Genomic DNA, 26,669 nt, shown 5'->3' on the forward strand with positions numbered 1-26,669 from the left:
AATGGCTTATGAGTGACCAAATAGAGCAAAACCTGTAGAAATAAAGGGTGACTATTAAAATAGCTAAAACTACAGTTTTTGTTTTTTTCTCCCCCCCCCCTTAATTACTGTTAATAGTCACAGAAACAAGTCAGGGGATTAAAATGTGGATTTCTTTTTGCATATACCTATTCTATTTAGTAGGTGTTTTGTCATGAATCGTCCCAATTGTGCTGCAAATTACCATGATATTTGTGCAATAACATGTTTACTTTTTAAAGTGTTCTCCATACAACACCCACATTTGAATGATTTGTGCCAGTGTCAGAGGGCAAGGGTCTATCATAGAGTGATTGAAGTCATAAAATGGAAGGATTCCTGCAATTATGAAAACGGAACTTACATGTCCCCAATGGGCACAATGGGGATCCCTGGAAATACAGGAGGAAACTGATTTTTTCTACTCAGTTACTTGTCTGGGATTACTTTCTTATTTAAATGCACAATAAGAGCTAAAGAAAGGCTATTAGCCAGTCAGCCAAGGTTTCCTTTTATTTCTGCTTGAACAAATCAGTGATCTGGAACCAGGAAAGCTCTGCTCAAATCAGAATTTCACCGCACCAACTGCAAATGGCATTAGGATGAAATTGCTCGGAATGCATTTGATGGTAATTAACATTTTCTGCTGTGCTAAATATTGCCCTGCAGTGAAGCATTTGGAAACTGGAACAAGTATTCTCTGGGAAAATTCTGAAGTTTATATGTTAAAATCAGATGGGTTATTCTACCCTTATCATTTCCCTATTGTTAAAATATGCAGGGATATCTTAGCTCCTTGACATTGAGGTATTTTCTTTTTCTCTTTTGACTGGAATAGATATGAGTACAGTATGGCTTGTATGAAGTTTTAAAATGGGAAATAATATTTAAAGTCTTATTTATGTATATAGTATTATGTACAAAAATGATCTCAAATTTCCTATTTTAGATAGTGAGATTTGTTACTTTTAAAATATCAAGCCTATGGCTATGTTGCTTCCACCTAAAATTGTTTTCTTCTTGACGACTTACTGATGAATAGAAGAAAATGCTGGCAGAAGGGATTACAAAGGAAATCCATTGTTTTAAATGATTCTAATATCAAAATAGCAAGATATTGCTAATACTTGGTACCCATAAGAATTATTTATCAAACCAGCAGTGATTTTAATAATTATAATTTGTTTTTGCATGAAAATGTTTTAGATAATAGACAGTTGGGTGTGAGGCACCTACACAAAATAAAGTGAGACAATAATTTTTAAACAATGCCCCAAAGCCCAAATGATTGTGTTTATGCTGATATTTTCTCCATTCCTATCCCCATTGTCAAGAATTTCACTTCTGCCCAGCCGGTGTGGCTCAGTGGTTGAGCGTCGACCCATGAACCAGGATGTTACGGTTCAGTTCCTGGGTTGTGGGCTCGATACTCAGTAGGGGGTGTGTAGGAGGCAGCTGATCCATGATTTTTTCTCATCATTGATGTGTCTATCTCTTTCTCCCTCTCCTTTCCTATCTAAAATAAATAAAAATATATTTTAAAAAATAGAATTTCACTTCTTGCCACAAGTTTATGGCCAATATTATTAAATGAGGATGCATAGTACTGAGTCTCTTTCTGTGTCTTATTTAATGCTTCTTTAAAGCCTTCTCCAGTCACACTCTCTCTCCCAAAGTCCTCTATCACTTACATCTCTCATCTATTAATTTTAAGGGCACATAATTATATACTGCTTTTAATTTTTATTTATATTAATTATATATTTATTTTTCCATGTATCAATGGTTATTGCTACATCTCACATTTCTTATGTGGTACTTTGTACATAGTAGATATTTATAAAATTTGAATGAGTGTTTGAACTATTAAGGAATTTATTATAACCCTTACAAGCATCTAAACATGTTAATACACAAGACAGTAATTATAAATTAGCCTTCTGGTGGGATATAAGTGCACTTTCTATATGGTCTCAGGAGATCAGTATGACCATGTAAATACTAGCCTAATTTTAACAGCAGCTCATTTGTAATGTGTTCTCCAATACTAGTTATTTACCTTTGGAGCTTTTGAGTCGTTAACACCACTCATCTAAAAAGTCTATTTTTTTTAACTTAAAGATTGGAAAGGAGGAAAATATATAGTTTTGGAATTAAACCAAATTTGGACAGTTTCACCAAATCGCTTTGCTGATGCGACCACGGGAAGAGTTTCAAGTGTGCTTGGAAGGAAAGGGGAATCGGCACAAGTGCTGGTTGTGAGCTCAGCTCCATGGAAGAACAAAAACATCCATAAGGTCTGACACACCACCGTACTCCAAACACAAAGGGAAGTTTTGCATTAAAACTACAGTGCAGCCCGGCCTGTGTGGTCCGAGGTTACAGGTTTGATTCCAGTCAGGCACAGGCCTGGGTTGCAGGCTTGGTCACAGTGTTTATGTTGATATTTTCATAATAGAGGGTGTGCAGGAGGCAGCCGATCGGTGATGTTTCTCTGTCATCAATGTTTCTATTTCTCCATCCCTCTCTCTTTTAAAAAAAAATCAATAAAAACATATTAAAAAAAACAAAACAAAAAACCACTGGATGTCCCCAAGAAGGCATCTTATAAAAACAAACAAAAAACAAATAAAAAAACTACAATGCAGTGAAAACATCCCAATTAAGGGGAAATGGGTGTTTTATTTCATCTATTATTATTATTATTATTATTTCCCTGTCAAATCCCATACTCTGAAAGTGATTTGAAGTCATTGTTTCCTTTGACATGGATAAGATGAATGGTGATGTCCCTTTGCCTCTAAATTGTGTTTCCAGTTTGTCTTAAGAGCAAAGGTGCACATAGGCTCCATTTTATTCTTCTGAGTTAAAAGATTCCTTAGGCATCAGAAAGCCTGGCCACTGCTCAACTGCAAATGTTAGTGGCTTCGTGGAGGGAGCACAGAGCAAGGCTTTCCAGTCACCATTTCTGTGACCTATGTCTGTAATAGCCCACTCACTACAATTAAATTATCCTGGAAATGGGCTTGGTGGGTTTCAGGCTAAATCAAACTTCTTTTCAGAACTCTACTGCTCCAGAAAAGTATAAAAATCGTAAAGCTTCTTCCCAGAAGACTATAGGCCATGCCACATGCCACATGGACAATAGAGTGTTGGCTTGTATTTTAGTGAAAACAGACTGGGAATTAGCACCTTCATTGTTTTCAAAAACAAAAAAGTCTCAAAATTATAATAAAGGTGATGCATAACAATGTACTGAGTGATTATAATTATGGTTTTATGGTTTTGCTGGCTTCCACTTTACTTACATTTTAAAGTCTTAGATCTCCAGTGAAAAAATACTAGGCCAAGATTAAAAAAGAAATAAGTCAAAGAAAGATCTTTCTGAAAATATGAATGACTTAACTAGGGAAAATACACATTAAGGTTACTTACTAGGAAGTTCTGGTGGAGGAGTTGGAACCAAAGTTGGCTCTGGATAAAGACTGACATTGCAAATCCCATGTGTTAGGCTAATGTCATCCAATGCGATATCACTCAGGAACTTGTTTTTAAAAGCATTAAAAGACACCTGTAATTCAGAGAGGCGTATGAAAGGATTCCATTCTAACATTCTCTGACTTGATTCTTCTTATGGCCCAATATTTTCTGCAGAACCAATACTGCCATCTCCAAATATCTGAGAACAGGTTACTGCACAGGGAAACGTTGGTGGATCATATTTCTCAAGGTCTTTGTTCTGCAACCAGCTCCCTCACTCTGTGTTCATGCTAGTCTAAATTTTCAATAGTGTCTTCCCTTCTGAGTTAGGCAATATTGCCACAGTTTCTGTCTCTGCCTCTCTCTCTCATGATGCTGTTCTACTTCATTGTACTCTGTATTGTATATACAATGTCTGACAGGGGGAAGCAAACTTTTGGATTCTTCCTCCAACAATCCTATCTAATAAAAGAGTAATATGCAAATTGACCATACATCTGCTACACCCACAAGCCATGCCAACCAGCCAATCAGGAGCGAGTATGCAAATTAACCCAACAAAGATGGCTGCAGCCACAGAGCAAGCAGGAGGCTTGGGTTTCCCAGGCAATGGAGGAAGCCAAGCTTTGTGCACACCCTGGCCGGCCCTGAACTTGACTCAAGGCTACAAAGTTTCAATTATAGAAGATAAATAAATCCCAACAAAAATGGCGGCAGCCACAGAGCTGGAGAGAGCAGTAGGCTTGAGTTGCCTCCTGCGATGGAGGAAGCCAAGCTTTCTACACACCCTGGATGGCCCTGAACTCCACTCAAGGCTACAAAGTTTCAGATATAGAAGATAAATAAATCCCAACAAAAATGGCTGCGGCCATGGAACAAGCAGGAGGCTTGGCTCCGCTCAAGGCTACAAAGTTTCAATTATAGAAGATAAAAAAATCCCAGATATCAGGGCCTCCGCTTGGGTTGCTGGGGGGTGTGGCTGGCCTGCAAAACACCACAGGCCCCTCACCCAGGCCATCCCACACCCCAAGGGAACCCCCACCCTGATCCAGGACACCCTTCAGGGCAAACCAGCTGGCCCCCACCCGTGCACCAGGCCTCTATCCTATCTAATAAAAGAGTAATATACAAATTGACCATCACTCCAACACACAAGATGGCTGCCCGCTGTGGTCAAAGATAGCTGCCCATGTGTGACACAAGATGGCTGCCACAAGATGGCCAGCAGGGGAGGGCAGTTGGGAGGGACCAGGTCTGTAAGGGAGGGCAGTTGTGGGCGATCAGGCCTGCAGGAGAGGGCAGTTGGGAGGGACCAGGTCTGCAAGTGAGGGCAGTTGGGGGGGTCAAGTCTGCAGGAGAGAGCAGTTAGGGGTGACCAGGCTGGCAGAGGAGGGAAGTTGGGGGCGACCGGGCCTTCAGGGAAGGGCAGTTGGGGAGACCCAGACCTTCAGGGGAGAGCAGATGGGGGTGACCAGGCCTGCAGGTGAGGGCAGTTAGGGGTGACCAGGCCTGCAGGGGAGGGCAGTTAGGGGCAAACAGGCTGGAAGGGGAGCAGTTAGGCATAAATCAGGCTGGCAGGGGAGTGGTTAGGGGGTGATCAGGCTGGCAGGCAGAATTGGTTAGGGGCAATCAGGCAGGCAGGCAGGCGAGCATTTGGGAGCCAGCAGTCCTGGATTGTGAGAGGGATGTCCGACTGCCCGTTTAGGCCCGATTGTAGGATCAGGCCTAAACGGGCAGTCGGACATCCCTCGAGGGGTCCCAGATTGGAGAGGGTGCAGGCTGGGCTGAGGGACACACCCCCCTGTGCACGAATTTTGTGCACCAGGCCTCTAGTATTATATATCCAATTAGCTGTCTGCCTTCTCAGAGCGTATAAGCCTGCAGAGAAGATACTCTGATTTGATCATTGACATTGGGAAGAGGGGGACAGGGGAAAATATGAGTACAATTTGATCATTTAGGGCCAGCTGATACTGGTTGTAGTTTGCCCAAAAAAAGTGTGAGATACTGCTTGAGGGTGATTCCCAAAGGACATAGAACTAGACTGGAGAGAAAGATCCATATGAAATAAATAAATATAACTGAATATCTGTTTTATGCTAATTGCTATGCAAGGTACATACTTTATACTTTACCTTATTTCATTTTCCCAACATTGTTATACAATCATCTATTCACTCATTCATTCATTCATTCCACCTACTTCATGGCAGGTGCTATTCCAAATCAAGATGATTTTTTTCCCTTTCATGTTTGTGCCAGCTGAATTTCAAAGACACGTACGTGATTTGTTCAAGATGTCACAACAAAATGCCAAGACCAAGGTGACAATATTTATAAAATTTCACGCTGTCACCCTGCTTGAGGAGCTACCTTTGAAAAAGTGGCTCCAGTTCTATTACTTTAAAAAACATGTTCAGTGAGTTGGAGCCAGAACTGGCCACTGCAGTGCTTACGTCCCTGCTTCTGCTAGTTTCTGGGTTCCCTTGAGGTTCCGTTTCCTTTACCCTTCCTTAAATTATCATAAAGCCACCAGAGATGGAGAGGGAAAAAGGACTTCTTAGAATGGAAGGATAAAATCCAAAAAAAGGAAAAAGGACAAAGGAAAGAAAAATGGAAGAAATACAGGCGAGGGTCATTGATTATTGCCCACTTTATACAAAGTCACAGGAGAAAACTGAAGGCTTTCAAGGACAACCTCGATCCAAAAATACATCTTCTAAAAGTTACACTCTCTTGTCTGAAGTTGCCCAAATAAAACATTGTTATTTGGTCCAACTATTAGCCTATATCACCCCATATTTTAATTGTAAATGCCCTTAGGAAGAGAACACATTAAGCTGTTATCTGAAAAATTAACTCACCCTAATGTGAAATAAATGATTGGAGATTTCCCAATGACACAGCTCATAGAATTTGTTTTTAAAGGAAATGCAGATTAAGTCACAGTGAGGCAGGGTGGATGGATACTGACAGGTGTGCATATGCTGATAGGAAAGGATATTCCCCAGAAAAATGCATGGCTGATACAGGTGGTATTTGTAAAAAGTTGGAAGTCTAATTAGGCAGGGTCATAGGAGGACACAGTTAGCTTGTGCTAGGATATTGCTGAAAAAAGCTGAACTATCCTACAAAGTTTCCATGGATTGTATGGCTCTTTATAAGTAGTACTATCCTGAAGCAAATTGTTCCTCAATGAGTGGTTTTTAATAAGTCAATGAATAAATAAAAATAGAGGCACTCAAAGATTAAAAATAGAAGGTGGATTAGGAAAGTGTCTTTGCTATATTTAGAAAATAAATTAAGTTTTTCAGCATATCACCATAAACTATAATTATATCACCATTTTTAGAATACAAATAAATGATTTTAAAACACAAAATATTTTGCTGACCTTAAATTCCACGGTTTCATTTATTGTTACTTGTCCATAATTCCAATTATTTCCATAATTTCCTTCCTTTTGGAAAATGATCTTCTCCATGTTTTGGTCACTGCTGATATTAATGTTTAATTTATAGACATTTTCACCATACATGTGATACCTAGTTTGGAAACAAGCAAAAATGATTGGATTCCTACAACATTAGAATAAAGGCATTTATGGGTTCTTCTAAATCCTTAACTGTCTTTGAAATGCCCCCTTTTCCCTTGTGAGGGAGTTGATGCAGAAGAGGTGGGGAGTCTGCCAACATCTTACTTCTTTATCAATTGGAAAAGTAATGGTGAATTCATCAAAACTTGGGATAACAACTTTGGGAAATCTGAGCCTGGCAACATGAGAAAGGCAATGTTACTCATTAAATAATATGGTATTTAACATGGGCCTGCAACATACCAGAAACTAAGGCAGACTGGTTCCATAGTGGGGTTCAAAGGGAGGCTTAAAAGTCCTACTCTTTCTGGTCTCCCCCCTGGTCCAGTTGGGGTAGAAATGTAAAATCCTGTAAAACCAACAAAAAAAAGTTTTTCTTCACTTAAATATTAGTATTTTCATTACATGAGATATTCATAAGCAGAAAAGAACAACTTTAAAGTGAAAATCTGAGAAAATATATTAGGGTAGAGCACAAAGGACATTAGATTGAAACCCAGAAGGCACCGTCTCTGGCATAACAAATAGTTATTTAGGAGAGTCACTTCTCAACTCTGGACCTTCCAATTTATAAAACAAGAGCCTTGCACTGGAGCACTACCAAGAATATATCAAAGTCTGACATATTGATTGGCTCAATGTGATTGTTTCATCATATTATCACGTCCAGATACCTCTTTATTTCCCATTTATTAGATGTTTTAATTATTTTACTCCTTAGAGACCATCAGTCCATGAGGGCATTTAGATATACCAGTGGGATAACTCCTGATACATGCAAGTATTTACAGATTTGAAGACAAAGTCGAGAGTTTCAAAGACCATCAGATTTTTAGTCCATTGACTGTACTGTATTTCTCTAAATAAGAAATTACCTAATTTTATAATGGTTTCATCTTCCATATTCCTTTGAATGATAACTAATCAGATCACAGAGAAGCAGATAGCATGCTAATCCACATAAAAGCTTTCTAAATAGCTCAGGTTACTGAAAAAAAGTACTCTCAGATCTGAAATTCATTATTCCAACCAATGATTTTAGTCATATGAAGTGTGGAAAGAGTTTTTGGGGTGAGACTAACTTGAACATTTTTTTTAGGGGAATTTAAATAGTTTAATTCTTAGTTTGCAGTTCAGACATTATGACAGAAAATAAGAATCATGTAACAAAATATAAAACAAATATTAGATAAATCTAATTTTATTGAAATGTAATCCTGTATAATAAAAGGCTAATATGCAAATCGACCAAATGGTGGAATGACCGGTCCCTATGATGTGCACTGACCACCAGAGGGCAGATGCTCACGGCTGGTGAGCTACAGTGCTAAGGATGTCTGACTGCCGGCTGCGGCCCGGGTAGCAGGCCTAAGCCTACAGCTGGACATCCCCTGAAGGCTCCCGGACTGCAAGTGGGCATAGGCCTGGAGAAGGACCTCGCTGAGTTCACGAATTTCATGCACCAGGCCTCATTCTTTGTAAAATGCTAATATTTAGTGTTTATTTGAAATCAAGCATCTTCTCTCTTGTGCTTTCCAACATAATTTTTTATAGGCAATGTGGTATATAAAATTGACATTTATTTATAACACACATAAAAAGGATAAGGCATGAATAAAAATGCTAGTAGAACTACCAATACATATATCAAAGTATATTTATAACAGTGAGACAAATAAGTATTTTATCAAGGTGTAATTCTGGGCAAATATATTAATACATATAATAATACAGTTGTATTCTTTGGATTTAGATTACAAATATAAAAGAATGCAGATTTAACATTTTAACACATGAGTACTTATTTTAGCTACATCCATAGTCAGTGCTTAATAATTTAACTTATTAACAAAAGTAGTATAGATACAGAGGAGATATTCAAGAATTCACTCTCCAAATACCCAACTCCAAATTCTTTTTGAGTTGACCTTACTTTTAGTTGCTTAGCGTATAGTTGAGGAGGAAATAATTGAAATACCACTGAATGCCAAAAATAAGTACTAAAATGGCTAGCCAATTCAGAAATATTTCTAGTTAGCTGAAATTATATAACATAAGCACACATTGTGCTCTTATTTATATATAGCTATATTCATAGTCAAATTGTTAAATTTGAAATATTTTGAATTTATTATTTACTTATTAAGCAGTAATATATTAGTTTTCTTATGTGATTTAGAATCATGATGTTATGAGTTTTATATCACTGTCCAGGTAAAACATAATTATGTAGACTGTAGTACCTTATGAATTTTGCACTTCAATATCATTTTCTAGTCATAGTTCTTATAATTCACCTACTTACATGAAGCACTTCTACAAAATTAGATTATTTTAATTTTTCAAGATCCCAAAATTTTATGACTTTTTTTTCTTTTCCTATTCTTTTACTTTCTCTCCCAATTGTACCTGTCAAATCCTATTAATTTTTGAAGTAATTTAAATCAGATTACTATCTCCTTCAAAAGGCCTCTCTTGGTCTTTGTAATTAGATGTGGCCACTCCTTTTTTTGATTCTCAGTTACAAGTGTACTTCTCGGATGTCACTTAAAACTCGTATATGCTTATGTCCAAATGCGACTTTTTAAATTTGCTAAAACTTTACAAAAAGGAAAGACATTTGGTAATTTTTTTTAATGTTAATCTTCACCTGAATATATTTTCCCATTGATTTTTAGAGAGAGTGGAAGGGAGGGGGAGAGACAGAGAAACATGGATGTGAGAGAGACACATTGATTGGTTGCCTCCCACACAGGCTCCAACCAGGGAAGGAGTCTGTAACTAAGGTACATGTCCTTGACTGGAATTGAACCTGGGATCCTTCAATCCACGGGCTAATGCGCTATCCACTGAGCCAAACCAGCTAGGGTGACTTTTGGTAAATTTTTGAATTCTTTATATGGATTAGCTAAATGTTCTTTAATGCTATACTATGTAGATTCATGTCACACTAATTTGACTTGCTTTTTCATTTTTAAATTTATTGAAGTACTACACAATGATTAAATAGATATTTTTCATTACTATATGAGAATTTCTATACTCGTATGATAATTTATTTTAAAATCCTTCAACTTTCTTAAACGTCCTTGAGAGTTCTTGGAATTAACTGGAGTCATCTTAAAACCCAGAAAATTGAATACATTTTGTCAATTTAAGCACACAGTGAACCTCTTTCTTGAGCCATTGGGTCTTTCTTATAACATCCTTCTCTCTTTTCTGCTAATTTGTCCATGAACTGACCCTAGCCTTCCCCGACTCAGGAGCCCAATTAAAGAGAAAAAGCACGGGATACATGCTGAAGCTGATGTAGAGACAGCAGCAACTCAAGAGATAGTAGAACTTTGTGGAAATTTAGAAATCCTTCTCAAGAAGAAAATAGGCTGATATAAATCACTTTGTAAATTCTGAGTGCATATGTAAAACCAGCTGAACCCAGTAGATAAATATTGAAAGTTTTAGATTGGAGAATGATCCAATTTAGATTCTATTCATATTAAAAAGTAATATTATTTTCTAAAATTCAACATCACAGGACACATAAAGAAATAAAGATAATTACTTTGAAATCACCAGAGTTATACTTATTTTATAAAAACGTTTATATGCTAAATGAAATGCAGATACCTAAATGACTTAAGTTATTTTTAAAAATTCAACAGTATAATATTTTCCTCCCCAGCATACCACTTAGAACAATACCACAGCCAATATGTGTCTGTTGAGTCCTTGTGGCATGAAAAGAAACTCATCATAATACCAACATTTTATATAGCACATTTCACGTGTCAGACATTTTTCTATTTTTAAAACACAATCATCAGTTTAATGCTCATAACATGCCTCTAAAGTCAGGGTCTGTTGCCATCAGCTCCACTGTCCCGATGAGGGAGCTGAGAAGCGAAGACAGATAACTTGCTGAAATGGCAGAGCTGAGACTTAAACCTAGCTGAGACTTCAGGGTCTCTATGGTACTGATCTTTCCTACTACACTATGCGAACCTCCAAGCACCAGACACAACTGTGATTTCATTGACAAAGGCCAACCAAGTCTGTCTTCTTTAGTGACCTCTACACTTCGGAAATTTTCACGTTACTAACCTCATTTTCTTTAATTATTCTGAACAAATGGGCTACTTCTGAGCATCCTGAGATGCTGCTCAGAGTCTCCATCAATCCCCGTTGCCTCTGAGAGGTTCAGAGGCACGCTGAGCCTTTAGTGCAGAGATTTAGGAGCTGGGACTCCGCCAGGAGAGAGTGCTTCACAAAAACTCCAAAAGTAAAGGGGCTTCGGAGTGCTTCCCCAAAGCAATGTCAATTCAAAGGTTATCTGCTCCATTCAGACTTCCCTGTCATCTGAAGTGGAGGCAGAGAACAAAAACCCCTGCAAGGATAAGGGGAACACGCAGCAGGAGAGACTGAATTCTCTTCCACTTCAGAGGTAGGATGTTTTGACATAAAAAGCAGGTTGGAAGAAAAATGCCCCAGTGGGGTGGGGTGGGATGGGGAGGAAATGACTGGTAGATTAGAAAATCGCTGGTCTGAGCATTGGAGAAGACCTATTAAGCCCTATCATCCATTCTCATTACACGGCTGCCTCTGTAGGGCTCTGAACTGCTCCGACTGGTCTCCCTTTAAATAACTCCCGCTACACGACTTTCTCCCGAGACTTCACTTCTGACCCGACTATTTAAAACCTCTACCTGACATTCGACCTGCTTCACTTTGGTCAGTTTCATCTTGTTTCTTCAGTTATTTAATCTGTTGGCAAGCCGCACCATGTCTCTCCTGTAATATACTTACAGTCTTCACATATCAGTGAAATTATTTTATCTCTTATTCTGATGACATAAAAGTAGAAGAAATGATAATTTGAACATCAAAGATTTCAACTACATAAAAGGCGCCTGTCACTGTGAATAGCTATAAATGCTTTCTGCACTTCCCTCTAACTACTCCTGTTCAAGTGGGGGAGAGGCTTTTTTTATTACAGTAAAGGGAAAAAGTGGTCCAATTATTTGACTGTTTTAGGTCAGTCTTCTTTAGAAGGTCGGGGTGATTATCACTTCAGAGTTAGTCTTCAGCTGTGTAGGTGACAAATGCATCCACGGAGAATTGGGCCCTGAGAAATAACTTATTCAAAGAAGATTAATCAAGACTATGAATGTCATAATTTTTAATAATAAACATGTTTGGTTTATTGGGATTGCCCATCTATGCAGAGTACATATTGTTTTGTTCATAGGTCCACACTGGTAACTCACTTAGCAGGATCCTGTTAACTTTCAGATTTGATACAGAATCTGACCTTCTTCTCACCACATCTGCTCTCACTGATCTGACAATCCCATGTTCTCCTCTAGGGCTCAGGCAATCGCCTTCCACTAGTCTCTCTGACATCATTCTTGTCCTTCAAACGATTCTACCAGTCAGTGTGAATCTTGTCACTTCTATGCTCAAGAACCTCCCATAGCTCCCCATTTCACTGAGAAAAAAAGCCAAAGCCACAGAAGACCCATTTCATCTGAAGCATACTGGCTCTGTCTATTTGCATTACGCTGGCCATGCTGGTGGCCTCCTGCCTTTTCTTCAAACAGGTCAGGCATGTGCCCTTTGCTCTGCTTTGGTCCCTCTGTCTGGAATAATCTATATGTCTAATTCCTTCAATTCCTTAAAGTTTTGATTCAAATGTCACTTTTTCCATGAGCCCTCACATGACCACCCTATTTTAATTTGCAATATAGTACCTCAACGCCTGCCTTCCCCCTTGCCCTTACCAAACTGTATATTGTCCTGAAGTACTCTTTCACGTTTAATATACCCCCCAAATGTAATCAGATGTCATGCATATGGCTTATTTTCTCGTTTTCTTTGCTAGAATCTGTTCCATGACAGCAGAAAAGCTGGTTTATTTTGTTCACAGATATATTTTGAGAGCCTAAATAGGGCTGGGGCTCAGCAGATTCTTCGTGAATGAAGGAGTAGACGAAGAACGTGAATGGGGCTTTTAGTGATGAGCATGGAAATAGATGAAAAGTAATTACTTTCTACTAAGAAATATTTTGATCAAGTTGAAGTAGTGTGATGTACCATATTGTGTTATTCTAGCAATGCCATTGTTTAAAGATTAGTCAGGTATATTTCTACGCTGAAAGAAAATTAATTCTTTAGTGTCCTCTTACTAGATGTAATTCACATTTGACATTAAATCAGCCATTTACTTTTCAGGTTATAAAAAGGAGAATATTGATATTTGTAAAAGAAGTGGGCATTGATAATCAATTATAATGCACATATGCTCAGATCCTTTTTATGTTATAAGCAATTTCATTTAGTTAATAACCCATTCATTCAGAAATGATTTATTGAGTCTAAGTTGTACATTCATTTACATATTCTATATATATATATATATGCACACTAGAGACCCAGTGCATGAAATTTGTGCACAAGGGGATGTGTCCCTCAGCCCAGCCTGCACCCTCTCCAATCAGGGACCCATCAAGGGATGTCCTACCGGGATCGGGCCTAAAAGGGCAGTCGGACATCCCTCTCACAGTCCAGGATTGCTGGCTCCCAACTGCTCGCCTGCCTGCCTTCCTGATTGCCCCTAACCACTTCTGCCTGCCAGCCTGATCACCCCCTAACCACGCCCCTGCTAGCCTGATTGATGTCTAACTACTCCCTTACCAGTCTGATTGCCCCTAACTGCCCTCCCCTGCAGGCCTGGTCACCCCTAACTGCCCTCTCCTGCTGGCCTGATCTCCCACAATTGTCCTCCCTTGCAGGCCTGGTCCCTCCCAACTGCCCTCCTCTGCTGGCCATCTTCTGGTGGCCATCTTGTCTCCACATGGGGTCAGCCATCTTTGACCATATGGGGGCAGCCATCTTGTGTGTTGGAGTGATGGTCAATTTGCATATTACTCTTCTATGAGATAGGATATATAAATTAGATTTAGGTACTTAAAATGTACTAAGAATTAAAAGATTTTAAAAAAGACAATATTCTTGTTCCTGAAAAGAACACTGGTGAAGAGAAACAAATAAGAAAGCAAATATAATGCCAAGTTATAAGAAAAACAAAAGAGGTGCTTATAATACTTAACAGAAAGGAGGGTTTTAACTTGGAGGTTCTGGACAGACTTCTTTTTTTTTTTAAACTTATTATATATATTTTTTTATTTCAGAGAGGAAAGGAGAGGGATAGAGAGATAGAAACATCGATGATGAGAGAGAATCTATTGGCTGCCTCCTGCACACCCCCTACTGGGAGGTATCGAGCCTGCAATCCGAGCATGTGCCCTTGGCTGGAATGGAACCTGGGACCCCTGAATCCTCAGGCAAACCAGCCAGGGCTGGACAGACTTCTTAAAAGTAGTGATACATAGTCCTTGATGCCTAGATTAATGCATGGTTAGAGGAAGATTTTTGTGCTTTTTTAATTGAATCATACTCTAATCAGTAACCTACACACAAATCATATTGTAGGATGGATTTTTGTCTAAGAAAATTATCTAAATGCACAAATTTCCATCCTTTCTGTAATTTTCCTTACTTTGTAAGATCTACATTACCTCTACATTTGTAACTTTCTATTCAGTGATTACATTTGGTATTATGAGTACACGCTTCCAAGGTTTTTATGGGTGGTCTTTCTACTATGAGCTCCTTATCTCATGATAATCCCTGTGATTTCTGGTTTTATCAGTCAAATATTATTATCTCCAATGTTAATGTTCCCACCAAAAATCGAACTCTAATATCACATTCACATGAAAAAATGTACTTACAAATCACAATACTTCTGCTATGGACTGAATGATTGTATACCCTGTCCCCTTCCCCCCGGCCCCCCAATTTATGTGTTGAAACCCTAATCCCCAATATGATGGTATTTGGAGATGGGGTCTTTGGGAGGTAATTAAGTCTTTAGGTTGGAGCTTTCATGGTGGGATTAGTGTCTTATAGAAAGAGACAAGGAGAGAGCTTTCTTTCCCTTCCTTCCTTCCTTCCTTCCTTCCTTCCTTCCTTCCTTCCTTCCTTCCTTCCTTCCTTCCTTCCTTCGACTCCCACCCTCCCTTCTCTCTCTCTCTCTCTCTCTCTCTCTCTCTCTCTCTCTCTCTCTCTCTCTCGTTCTCAAGACAGCTGTCTGTGAACCAGAAAAAGGGTTCTCACAAGAACCATACCATGCTGGCACCCTGACCTTGGACTTCCAGACTTCAGAACTGTAAAAAATAAATGTTTGTTGTTTAAGTCAATCAACCAGTGGTATTCATTATAACAGCATGAAAGGACTAAAACAGCTTCTCATTGTTAGGTTTGATGGAGCAATTGAATTGATACCCCTCCCCCGGGAACTGGCTTTTCAGGCCATTTCACTATGGACATTCCCTTTGCTGAGACCACATTTCACTTGCTGCAATCACATTCCATTCTCTCCCCTCAGGGTGTGCATAAAGAAGTCTCCACCCAGAAAAAACCCGCCAAAAGTCCTTTAAAAGGCTCTGACTCCAGTCACTGGGTGATGGAGCCATCCAGGCTCAGCCACTTGGTGTGCAGATGATCAAATAAATTCACAATCCCTCACCACTCTGGCCTCGTGCATTCCTCCTTCGGCGACCTAACACTCATAAGTAAACCTGTCTCTATTTTAAGATAGCATGATATTGTACATTAAAAATTCCAAGGCATTCTTAAAAACTATTACAGCTAATAATAAGTTCAATAAGTCCACAGGGTACAAGATTATATAAAAATGAATTGTATTTCTATCGCTAACAATGAACAATCAGAATATGAAGTTAAGGCAAAGTAGACCAAAGTTCAGGAAAGTTAATGACGGCACACAAGTCCACTTAATTGCTAATAGGGGCCAAATCTGGAGTGACAACCCAAGTTTCCTTGTCTCTAATGGCCTTTGTGCACTTTTCAACATCTTGTACATATATAGGGGAAAGAATATATTTTTGAAACACCCACTTTTACTGAATATTTGATAACCATTTTCATTTAAATGCATTTATTAGTTTATGATTTATAAACAAAAGAAAATCTGAAAAGACTGTCTTGCACTTTACACTAGTAAACAACACACATCACTTTCCTTTTGGCTTATGAATTAAATATGAATTATACCTGAAACATTGCCAAAAGTGTGGTCCAAATCCGGTCCAGTGAAAGGAGGAAAGGTGTTGCCCCGAACCCTTTCCCATTCATTGTCATCATTTAGATCTTGGATCCAGAAACAAAAGCCATCTTCAAAATTACAGTTAATTTTCTCATAATCTGTGAATTAAAAAAAAGAAAAAATTTCAAATTTAGTCCACATGTGACTAGTTGTAACAGATTGCATTGAAAATAATCTAAGCTTATAGAGGTTATAATTAAGTGGCATGCACAAAATCTTCCTTTTTAATTTATCTTAACTCTGTTTCACTCCATTTAGTTAAAAAATCCAACTTTTTGTGCCAACTGTTTTAGAATAATATCTTTCTTAAACCCCATGAAAACTTTAGCAAAGATAAGCTTCTTGGTTTTTAATTTTACATCTTACCTCCATTGGCTTACCTACATAAACTTTGTCCCATATTTTGCTTTCTCCCTGTTACTAATGTTGGTACTCTAGTAAAAAAGAAGTTAGTGTAGAACACCCACAGAATCAGTTTTAAGCTAATTTAAAAACTTTGAATTCTTGCAGTATATAAAATTTAATTATCTTATTGATTTATATTTTTCCTCAAATTGGTTCTCTGATTCTTTTGAAGAATATTAACTCTCTTCTAATTACTCATTCCTTTCTAAGTATTAAGTAGAGAGAGGTATACATAAGAGATATTCATTAAAAAAACTTGTCTAATAAAACAGATTACAAACTTGTTCTAAAATGTTCTGTTCTGCTACTTTTAAAATTCCATTACAATATTAAAGTATCTGGAGCTGCGAAGGCTAAAGAATAAAGAATACTTACTATTAAGTCCTCTGCTGTTAAATGCACTGTATGCTGCTCTAAAGCCAATATAATCATTTTCATCTGATTCTATAAGAAAGGTGGCAGTAACTTGGTTGGAAAAAATTCTAATTGTGCCAGGATTAGTTTCCGAGAGAGCAGCTACAAAAGAAAATGGAAGTACATATCTATTTATCCATCCATCCATCCACCCATCTATTGATCTATCAATCTACTATCAATCTATATAATACCACTCAGGTAACTAAAAACATTAATCATAGGATTAATTAATTTTATTTTAAATGACTCTTCTTCTAAGCATTAGAAAAACAAATTATTATACATGTTTATGGCTTGAAAAAACTACATTTTAATTTTTAATTACTTAGCTACTCCATATACACATAAATATATGCATTCTTTACTGAAAAAAATTTGTCTAAGAAACATGCTATGCTAACAGGGGCTAAACTCTGTCACAATAATAGAAACAAGAGCACTTCTTTGGTTCTTTATCCATATACTAGTAACTGTAGGACCTCAAAATAATATGTGGTGACTTCAGGATTTTTTCTACTTTAGGTTGATTTTGTATATTGACTTACATTGATTATATTATTTCTATTGCATATTGGTTTTATCATTTTTTGTCTTGACTTTAACCTATGTAAGGAATATTTTTCCAGACTTATGATTCTCAAAAGTTAGAATAGTGCTTAGGATATAGAAAATACTCATATTGATTTACAAAAATTATTGTTATATGAAATTTGTTTTTAAACAAATGTATACTTTAACATATACATTCACAAAGGGGACGATATTGCTTCTAAAGGGGTAAAATTTGGTTCTCAGGGGGAAAACTCTGAATTTTAAATGTATGAAGCCAAGATATGCATATAATGTGTAAACAGATATACAGACTATCTAAAATATTAAACTTTCATGGGAGAGCAACTAGGTTGAAAATAAAGGTTTAGCATTTTTGTTTGATAATCTGAACTGGGTATCAGATTTAGGTTTCTGAAAAGTATCACACTTGCAGGTTGGAGACAAAGCACCTTATTGTGTTCTAAAGAAAGACCCTTTTATGAACTATTGAAAATTCTGTGCTTATCATGTAAAAGTTAGTAAAGAAAGTGATACATAAGTGATGATTTCAATAGAATATAAAAGAAAGAACATCATGGACAAGTGTTGATTCACATCTTGCTCTTTGCCTCAAAAATGTTGCATGTCATTCTTCCAGCATTTTCTCACAAAGAACTACATTGATTTAGACTCCTCCCACCATGACTTTTATATAACTGTACAACCCAAATAACTCTAATATTGAAAATCTTTGTAGTCCATAAGTATCTAGTTGCTTGAACCATGTGACTATCCTCGAAACTTTGCTTCAAACCCATCTAACTCTCTCTTTCTGGCTTTCCTTTGCATAGCAATGGGACTGTTTTTGGACAATGGCTTCTGGTTGGGTCTGAATGTGGTTCAGTGGCACCCTGGATGCTTGTACTGTGTGGGATCCTCAGGCTTTCTAATGGTATTGTACTAGTCTAGATAGTTCAGAGACTTATGTCCTGAGGCCCATTATCATGCTCCAGAGATACACACAAACTTCTGGAAATGGTGTAGCATGTTTGTGTCTGTAGAGACTTTATAAACTTTCATCAGATTCTTAAAGCCTCCTTGACTAAAAGGAGTCTCAGAACGTGGATCCAGTGGAAGGCACGTACCTGTTGCCTCCAGGAAGATAGCAGCAGGTAGTGATTAAGAGGAGGGGCTCCAGAGTCAGCATGAGAGTTAGTTCTGACTCCATATCTTACTAGCCTTCTCCATGTCTCAGGGTCCTCTGTTATAATATAATAATACTTTCCATAGAGGTTTGCAATAAAAAGGAAATGAGTAACTTTCATGTGTTACAGTGACTGGTGTATAGTAAATGCTCAATAAATCCCATCATGTCTCCTTCTCCCTAAATGGGCTGTAAGCCCTGAAAACACAGAGATTATGCCTAATGCTTTTTGTGCCTCTGCCATTCTGCCAGAGCATCAGAAACATTTAAGCAAATTTGGGTGCCAGATTAATATATGAGTAACTAGAGTGACAGAGTTTGCCTACATAAAAGAATCAGGTCTGAAGTTGAAAGGAAAAAAGTTCCCTAAACATTTTTAAAGGCTGGATTTTTCTAGAGCAAATACAATACATTTTTAGACAATAATTCCTTATGAAAAACCACTGGCTTCTACTGAAACCATCTTACACTTCTATAAATATTAATTTCCATATACTGGCCAAACAGTCATATTTAAATGTGAATAAACTCATCATTTGTCTTTTAACAGCACAGCCTCTGGCAAGTAGGTCTTGTGAAAGAGAACAGCACGAAGCATGAATAAGATACAAGGAAATCTGAAAGGAGGGCGATGGGCAGGAAAGACACTTTCTACAGAGTATGAGTCTAAAGACATAGCCCCAAAATATTGGATTCCATCCAATTTACAGGAGAAGAAATTCTGCCCTTGGAGTATGGTCTTTGTATGTTATAAACATTTTGTTGAGTGCTCATGATTAATTTGGTATGGTGTTAAGTGCCGGTGACATGGGGAAGAAATAACCAGGTCGCCCTATTAGAAAAGTTCAGATTGGTGAATTATAGAAAAATAACTTTGGAATTAATCGATATGGGAGAAATGCCATAGGGGCATCAAGAAGGTCTATCTGGAGTATGAGGAAATCATCTTTAATTTATCTGGGCACTATGATTGGAAAGTCTTTGAGAGCCTCTGGGAAGACCAGCACTTAAATCAGTGCTTGTTAAACTTTTTTATATAAGTAATCCTATCAACAGAAGTGAGTGAATGGGCACTTCCAAGTTAACACAAAAGTGTTTGAATAAAAGTACAAAGTTAATCAAAATGCTTGATTTTGAAAAATATTTGCATGTATTAGTTAATCCCATATCCACAATATGATTATTTTTGTTGTAGGGTAAGTTGACAATTCAGGAAGATCCACTATGTTTATTATACTCATGTGTGCTTAACTTTTAAAAGCAGCCACTGCGGAAAACAGTATGGCATTTCCTCAGAAAATTAAAAATGGAGCTCCCATTTGACCCAGTAATCCCACTTCTAGAAATATATCCCAAGAAAACAGAAAGGACATATGCATCCCTATGTTCATAGCAGCACAATTTACAATAGTTAACATTTGGAAACAGCCTAAGTGCCCATCAGCAGATGAATCCATTAAAAACCAGTGGTACATCTACACAATGGAATATTACACTGCTGTAAAAAAGAAGGAACTTTTTCCATTTGCAACAGCATGGATGGACCTGGAGACCATTATGTTAAGTGAAATAAGCCAGTCAGAGAAAGATAAATATCACAGCATTTCACTCATATCCTATATAATAAAACCCTAATATGCAAATTGACCAAACAGCAGATCGACTGGTCACTATTATGCACACTGACCACCAGAGGGCAGATGCTCAATGCAGGAGCTGCTCCCTGGTGGTCAGTGTGCTCCCACAGGGGGAGCGCCGCTCAACCAGAAGCTGGGCTCAGGGCTGATGAGCGCAGCAGTGGTGGAGAGAGCTTCTCCCGCCTCCGCTGCACTGCAGGCGGGAGGTAAGGAGTGAGGGGTCCCGGACTGTGAGAGCCCCAGACTGCAAGAAGGATATCTGACTGCCGGCTTAGGACTGATCCCCTCGGGCCTAAGCTGGCAGGTGGTGGACATCCCCTGAGGGGTTCCAGACTATGAGAGGGCGCAGGCCATGCTGGGGGACATCCCCCCACAGTGCATGAATGTTGTGCACCGGACTTCTAGTACGGAATGGAATGAACAACATAAACTGATGAACTAAAATAGATCCAGAGACATAGAAGCATTGAACAGACCATCAATCTCAGGGGCTGGTGGAGGGAGTTGTGGTGGGGGCAGGAGGGGCTGCGGGGAGGAGGTGAGAGATCAACCAAAGGGCTTGTAAGCATGCATATAAGCATAACCCATGGACACAGTCAGTAGGGGGGTGAGGGCATGTGCTGGGGGGGGGGGAGTGGGAATGAGCAGGGAGAGGTCAATGGGGGAAAAATGATTCATATGCAATACTTTACTAGTAAACAATAAAGAATTAAAAAAATAAAAGCATGGCCTTGAACTGTTAAGCTATAATATTAGGGATATGTTGTCAGCAGTTATTGGGGAATTGAATGACAGCTAAGTGCTTGGGATAAAAAGAATGGCATATCAACCACACACTCAGAAATACATTTTCTCAGCTTGGCAATTTGAAATCAATTTCAGTGTGCTCACCCAGGCTATTTTTATTCAATTTCTTTGAGGATGCACAAAATATCTATGCATTTTTCTGAACAAAACATTAAATTAGCACACTTGGAACTTGTAATCTTCCACCATTTTCATACCCAGTATTGATAATTATTACCATCACTGAATAGAATATTGCACCTAAAACACTTTTGAAATACTTCTCCATCAACCTATTCTGACTTTACATCAATTCCTATAATTATTTAGAAAAACTCTACTGCACTCAAAATCATCTTCTTTTATCTAATGCCTACCTTCCTCTGACACTTTTTTACCAGTTAGAGAATTTTTACATCATGATTTCATATAAAAACGACTGAGTAATGCCTTTAGAATTTGTTTATACTAACTTACTCCTAATCAAATATATAAGAACTATTTTACGGTACTGGATACTTTTACTTTCTTTAGATAATGTTATTTTCCTGATTTTAATTAAAATATTTATATATTTATATATTTATATATTTTCAACGTGATAAGGATAATAACAGTATTTGAGACATACATTCTGAACTGGAATTTTAATGAAAGTGAATCTTGTATGCATCTCTCACATAAAGAAACTTGCTAAAACATTTAGAAAAATATGGGATTGTGAATCAGAAATGCAGGTCTTGGCATTATTCTAAAAGTAACTTTAGAGTTATGAGAAATAATATTGTTGTTCATTAATTACATACAATAATATCATTACATTTAAACCTGTTGTTTAAACTCAAATCAACATATATGAAGTTTTTGTCAAGCTTTGTGCTAGATGGTAGGCTAAGATATTATTGCCTTTCTTGAGAAAAGGTATAGTTAAAAAATTTTAAATGTAATTTTAGTAGTCAATGTCATTTCTCATGTAATTTCCAAGTTAAAATTAAATTATTTAGCTTTCAAAAATTTAAAATAGATTTATATTTCAAAAAGCCCTTAAACATTAAACTACCTATTTGTTGTTATTTAAATATACTGTCATATTTTTTTATATTTGGATATTTGTTTCTTTATTGCATTTATTATAATTGTGTGTTATTCACATCATTATGCTTAACAATTCTAAGATTTATTTATGAATGACTGATAATCTAACCATATGAAATAAATAAAAATATCATTTAGGCAAATCAAGGTATTTGAAGAGTAAAGGAACAAGAGTTCCTTACACCTTTCACTTTTGGGCAGCTAATCTCTACAACATTAGCTTTCATCATGTATAGCATTTACAGCGCCTACACAATATGGTTTTAGAGAATATTTATTGAGTTAAATTAAAGTGCTGAGAATACTACTTTGCACATTGCCAGTGATTGATGTACACTAAAATTTATTATTATTATCACATTAGCCCTTGGAGAATTTTATATGAACTGGCTTATTTGTCCATCTAAGTAAATATTTATGTTGACATAATATTAAGGAACTGGATTTATCAGCTGCAGAAATAAGTAGATTATGAAATGGCTTGGCCCATTTATTAAACCAAATGTGACTTACCATGAGTTCATCTGTTTTATGTACGCTCATTATTGAATTTGTACTTGGGACTTTTAAAGCACAATGAAGAAATGCATTGTGTTTGAAGTCAGAGATTTGGGGTTTGATTCCTGCCTCCAGCGTTAACTAGCTTCATGGACCTGTGGTTACTTAATTTCTTATACCTCATTTTCCTCTCCTGTGATGCATATTTGTATATTTATTGAAAATACTAAATAAGAATACCCACAAACAGCACTCAGTGTCACACCAATAATACCCAATAAAAAGTCTATATTATTGCCCTAGCCAGTTTGGCTCAGTGGATAGAGTGTTGGACTGTGGACCAAAGGGTCCTGGGTTCAATTCCAGTCAAGGGCACATACCTCAGTTGCAGGCTCCTCCCCCAGGAGGCAACCAATCAATGTAAACACATAAATATTTCTCTTTGCCTTTCCCCTCTCTCTCTTTTCCATTCTCTCTAAAAATAAATGGAAAAGTATCCTCGTGTGAAGATGAAAAAAATACATATTATTATTATATCTTAAATATTTCTCAAGTCTATATATCAATCAAAAACATTCATTAGATAGAATCCATTTCTCATGTCCCACAAGCACAATTTGAAAGCTGAAATTATTAAAATAAATGCAGTTATAATAACAGGAGTCATTTGCAACTTCGTCTTAGCTCTTTATTTGACTTTTCCTCCAAAGTATGAGGACAACTAGTTATTCCTTTCACTCCACTTCCATATTCTCTTCTTCATCCTTATTTCCCCTTGGAATTTCACTCCTTTGTTGGCTACTATTTTGGGGTCATATGGAATAAAGTGGGGAGGGTACATTTAAGTTAGTGCATTCCCTGCCCTCTCCTCAGTTTCCATCAATGTCCAGGTATTTAATGACAAAAGGTTATGTGGTAACAACACTAGCCACATCTACCAATTACCATTCTTGCTAGTCATTGTCTTACCCACTTCGTTAGTAATAGCCCCAAGAGAGACAGAGGAACACAGTGCATATTGAAAATAGGAAAAAGAGTTCCATGAATTTATAACCTAGGCAATGTCAGAGAAATATACCATAGTATTTTTTTAGTGTTTGCCTGAGTTTTACTTAATGGGAAGAAGTAACACGCAAACAAAGCATAGTACAAAGATACAATTATATATATTTTTGGAAAATTCTACATGCTTTTAAATAACATAAAGTAGAATAGAATCAAGTGAGATAGTAACTATTTTACTACTAATAAGACTGATTGCATAGAGCACTAAATTATTATTATTTTTTTTAACGAGGACCAGTTTTGTTTATTCCTTTTAAAAACTTGAAGTTTGAGTCTACATGTAGTTCAAAATAAAGAGAAAACACACCCTTCCAGTTTCTCATTTTTATTCTAATAATGGATTGTATTTTTGTATTAACTTACCTCTTAAAATCTTGCTTGAACCCACGCCTTCATAGATATTTAATGTATCTGTATAATATATGTTAAAGGAATCGAAGCTCAGTTCAATGGAAAGTCCTTGTTTTACACTAAAGTAAAAGCAAAAAATAGGTTATTACACTGAACAATTGTTACAACTCTTAATGCAGTCTAGAATTTGAATGCATTTTTCTCATTGTACGTAGTAAACACAACATAAGATCAACACTCTCAGTAACATTTTCAGTGTATGGTGTGGTATTGATAGCTATTACAATGTTGTGTGGCAGATCCCTAGAACTTTTTCAACCGGCATGACTGAAACTGTACCCAGTGAACAGTAACTCCCCATTTTACCCGCCCCCAGTCCCTGGCAATCACCATTCCACATTCTCTCTCTAGGGGTTTGAATACTTTGGATGTGCTATGTCTGATTCAATCTCCTTTAATTGGTCTGTTCAAATTTTGCACTTCTTCATAATTCAGTGTTGGTAGATTGTATGTTTGTAGGAACTTATCCATTTCCTTTACCAAATTTGTTGGTGTGTAATTATTCTTTTAGTTTCTGTAGCATCATCAGCTGTAATCCTCCTCTTTAATTTTTGATTTTATTTGTTCAACTATTCTCTTTTTCTTACTCTAGCTAAATGTTTGTTAATTTTGTTAATATTAAAAAACAACTCAGTGTCATTATTTAAAGTTATTTCCCTATTCCCCTTTTAATTTATTTATTCTCTAATATTAATCATATCTTCCTTCTGCTAACTCTGGACTCAATTTGTTCTTTTTCCAGTTCCTTGAGGTATAAAGTTAAGTTGATCATTTGAGATCTTTGTTCTTTCTTAATATAGGCATTTATTGTTATAAACTTTCCACTTAGTACTGTTTTTTATCCATCCCATAATTTTTAGTATATAGTGCTTTCGTTTTCATTTGTCGAAAGATGTTTTCTAATTTTCTTTTGTTCTAAGACCCATTGATTATTCAAAAGTCATAGAGGCTTGCAGGTTTATTTCAGGAGTTTCTAATTTTTTTGCTCCCTCTGGTGTCCATATGTGGCACTGCAAGTTCTCTGGTTCTATAGCAGCAAGCCACCCCATTCTCCCTGGTTCCCTGCGGGCCCCCAGCCATTCAAACTGTGCAGGCTCAGCAGCTTGAGCCATGGGAGACACATGACAGTCCCTGGGAGAGGCCTTCGAACAGCTGCAATGTTGGAAGCATGCTGCACTCCTCACTGTCCATCCTCAGGGAGAAGCCTTGATTGTGCACCATCTCCCAATTACACCAACCCATGCTGGCCACAGCAAGTCGCCCCAGTTCCCCTTTGCTCTCAGCACCCCCAGGCACCTGAACTATGGTTCCGTCAGTGCTCAGAGGCAAAGAGACTTCGGCAGCCCTTGGAAAAGCTAATCTTTTGGATGCATGCTCCACTCTTCTCTTTCCTTCCCAGTGAGAAGTAGTGAGCCAAGACCAGATATTCTCCTGATGTGGCTGTGGAGAGTGTCCCCTGAACAAGGCCTAACTGGTCTCCTAAGCTTGTAGGGAAAATTATTGTGCTTACTCCAACTTCCATCACCAATAAGAAAAAGAAACCACCTGGTACAATGTGCCTCTAATCTGACAGTCAATGTTTGAGAAGAAAAAATAGTTATATTATTTACATAATTAGTTAAATCATAGTTTTATTATGAAGTACAGTATTTGTTGGGGTAACGTTTTTGATTCTTTGGATTTTAAAATTATCTATGCAGTAATGATGACTTTTTAAAAAATATTTTTATTGATTTCAGAGAGGAAAGGAGAGAAAGAGAGAGACAGACACATCAATGATGAGAGAGAATCATTGATCGGCTGCCTCCTGCACAGTCCCCTACTGGGGATTGAGCCCGCAACCCAGGCATGTGCCCTTGACTGGAATTGAATCTGGGACCCTTCAGTCCGCAGGCCAATGCTCTATCCACTGAGCCAAACCAGCTTGGGCAATGATGACTTTTTTAAAATAGTTTTTTAAAAAGTAAGTAATGGAAAGGAAGTAAAAAGAACAGAACCATACAATTCCTTAATTAACAGTGTCATTATTGCAGAAAGGATATTACGATTATAGTAAAAGTTTATTGTGCTCTGCTTATAACCCCTGTGAATTTGACCTACCTTTATTAAGAAGTGGCTATAACAATTACATTATTTTTATTTGGCATTAATAAAATTTGTTTTTTTTTATTGTTTGAAGTATTACAAATAGTAGTACATATGTCTCCTTTTTTCCCCCCATTGACATTAATAAAATTTGAAAGGTTGCATGAAGACATTTAGAATTCATGCATTTTCCATTTTCAGAAGTAATCTAAGATTTTTTTCTAAGGCTTTCTGATGACCTTTAGAGTAAGGAAT

General features: G+C 37.3%; 1 protein-coding gene across 3 annotated transcripts in view; it reads right to left on the reverse strand.

Annotated features, from left to right (window-relative positions):
* Window positions 1–26,669, reverse strand: part of TMPRSS15 (transmembrane serine protease 15) — a gene marked incomplete at both ends in the record, with an annotated part of 107,518 nt that overhangs the window by 46,452 nt on the left and 34,397 nt on the right. For all 3 annotated transcript variants that reach the window (XM_080655983.1, XM_080655982.1, XM_080655981.1), the window contains 6 exons: window positions 3,454–3,589; window positions 6,893–7,043; window positions 7,337–7,442; window positions 16,229–16,378; window positions 17,061–17,201; window positions 24,282–24,388. In XM_080655983.1, the coding sequence (XP_080512109.1) occupies window positions 3,454–3,589; window positions 6,893–7,043; window positions 7,337–7,442; window positions 16,229–16,378; window positions 17,061–17,201; window positions 24,282–24,388 (791 nt within the window). The remainder of the gene's footprint in view (window positions 1–3,453; window positions 3,590–6,892; window positions 7,044–7,336; window positions 7,443–16,228; window positions 16,379–17,060; window positions 17,202–24,281; window positions 24,389–26,669) is intronic.

Source organism: Plecotus auritus, assembly GCF_963455305.1.
Source record: "Plecotus auritus genome assembly, chromosome: 2".
Classification (NCBI taxonomy): domain Eukaryota; kingdom Metazoa; phylum Chordata; class Mammalia; order Chiroptera; family Vespertilionidae; genus Plecotus; species Plecotus auritus.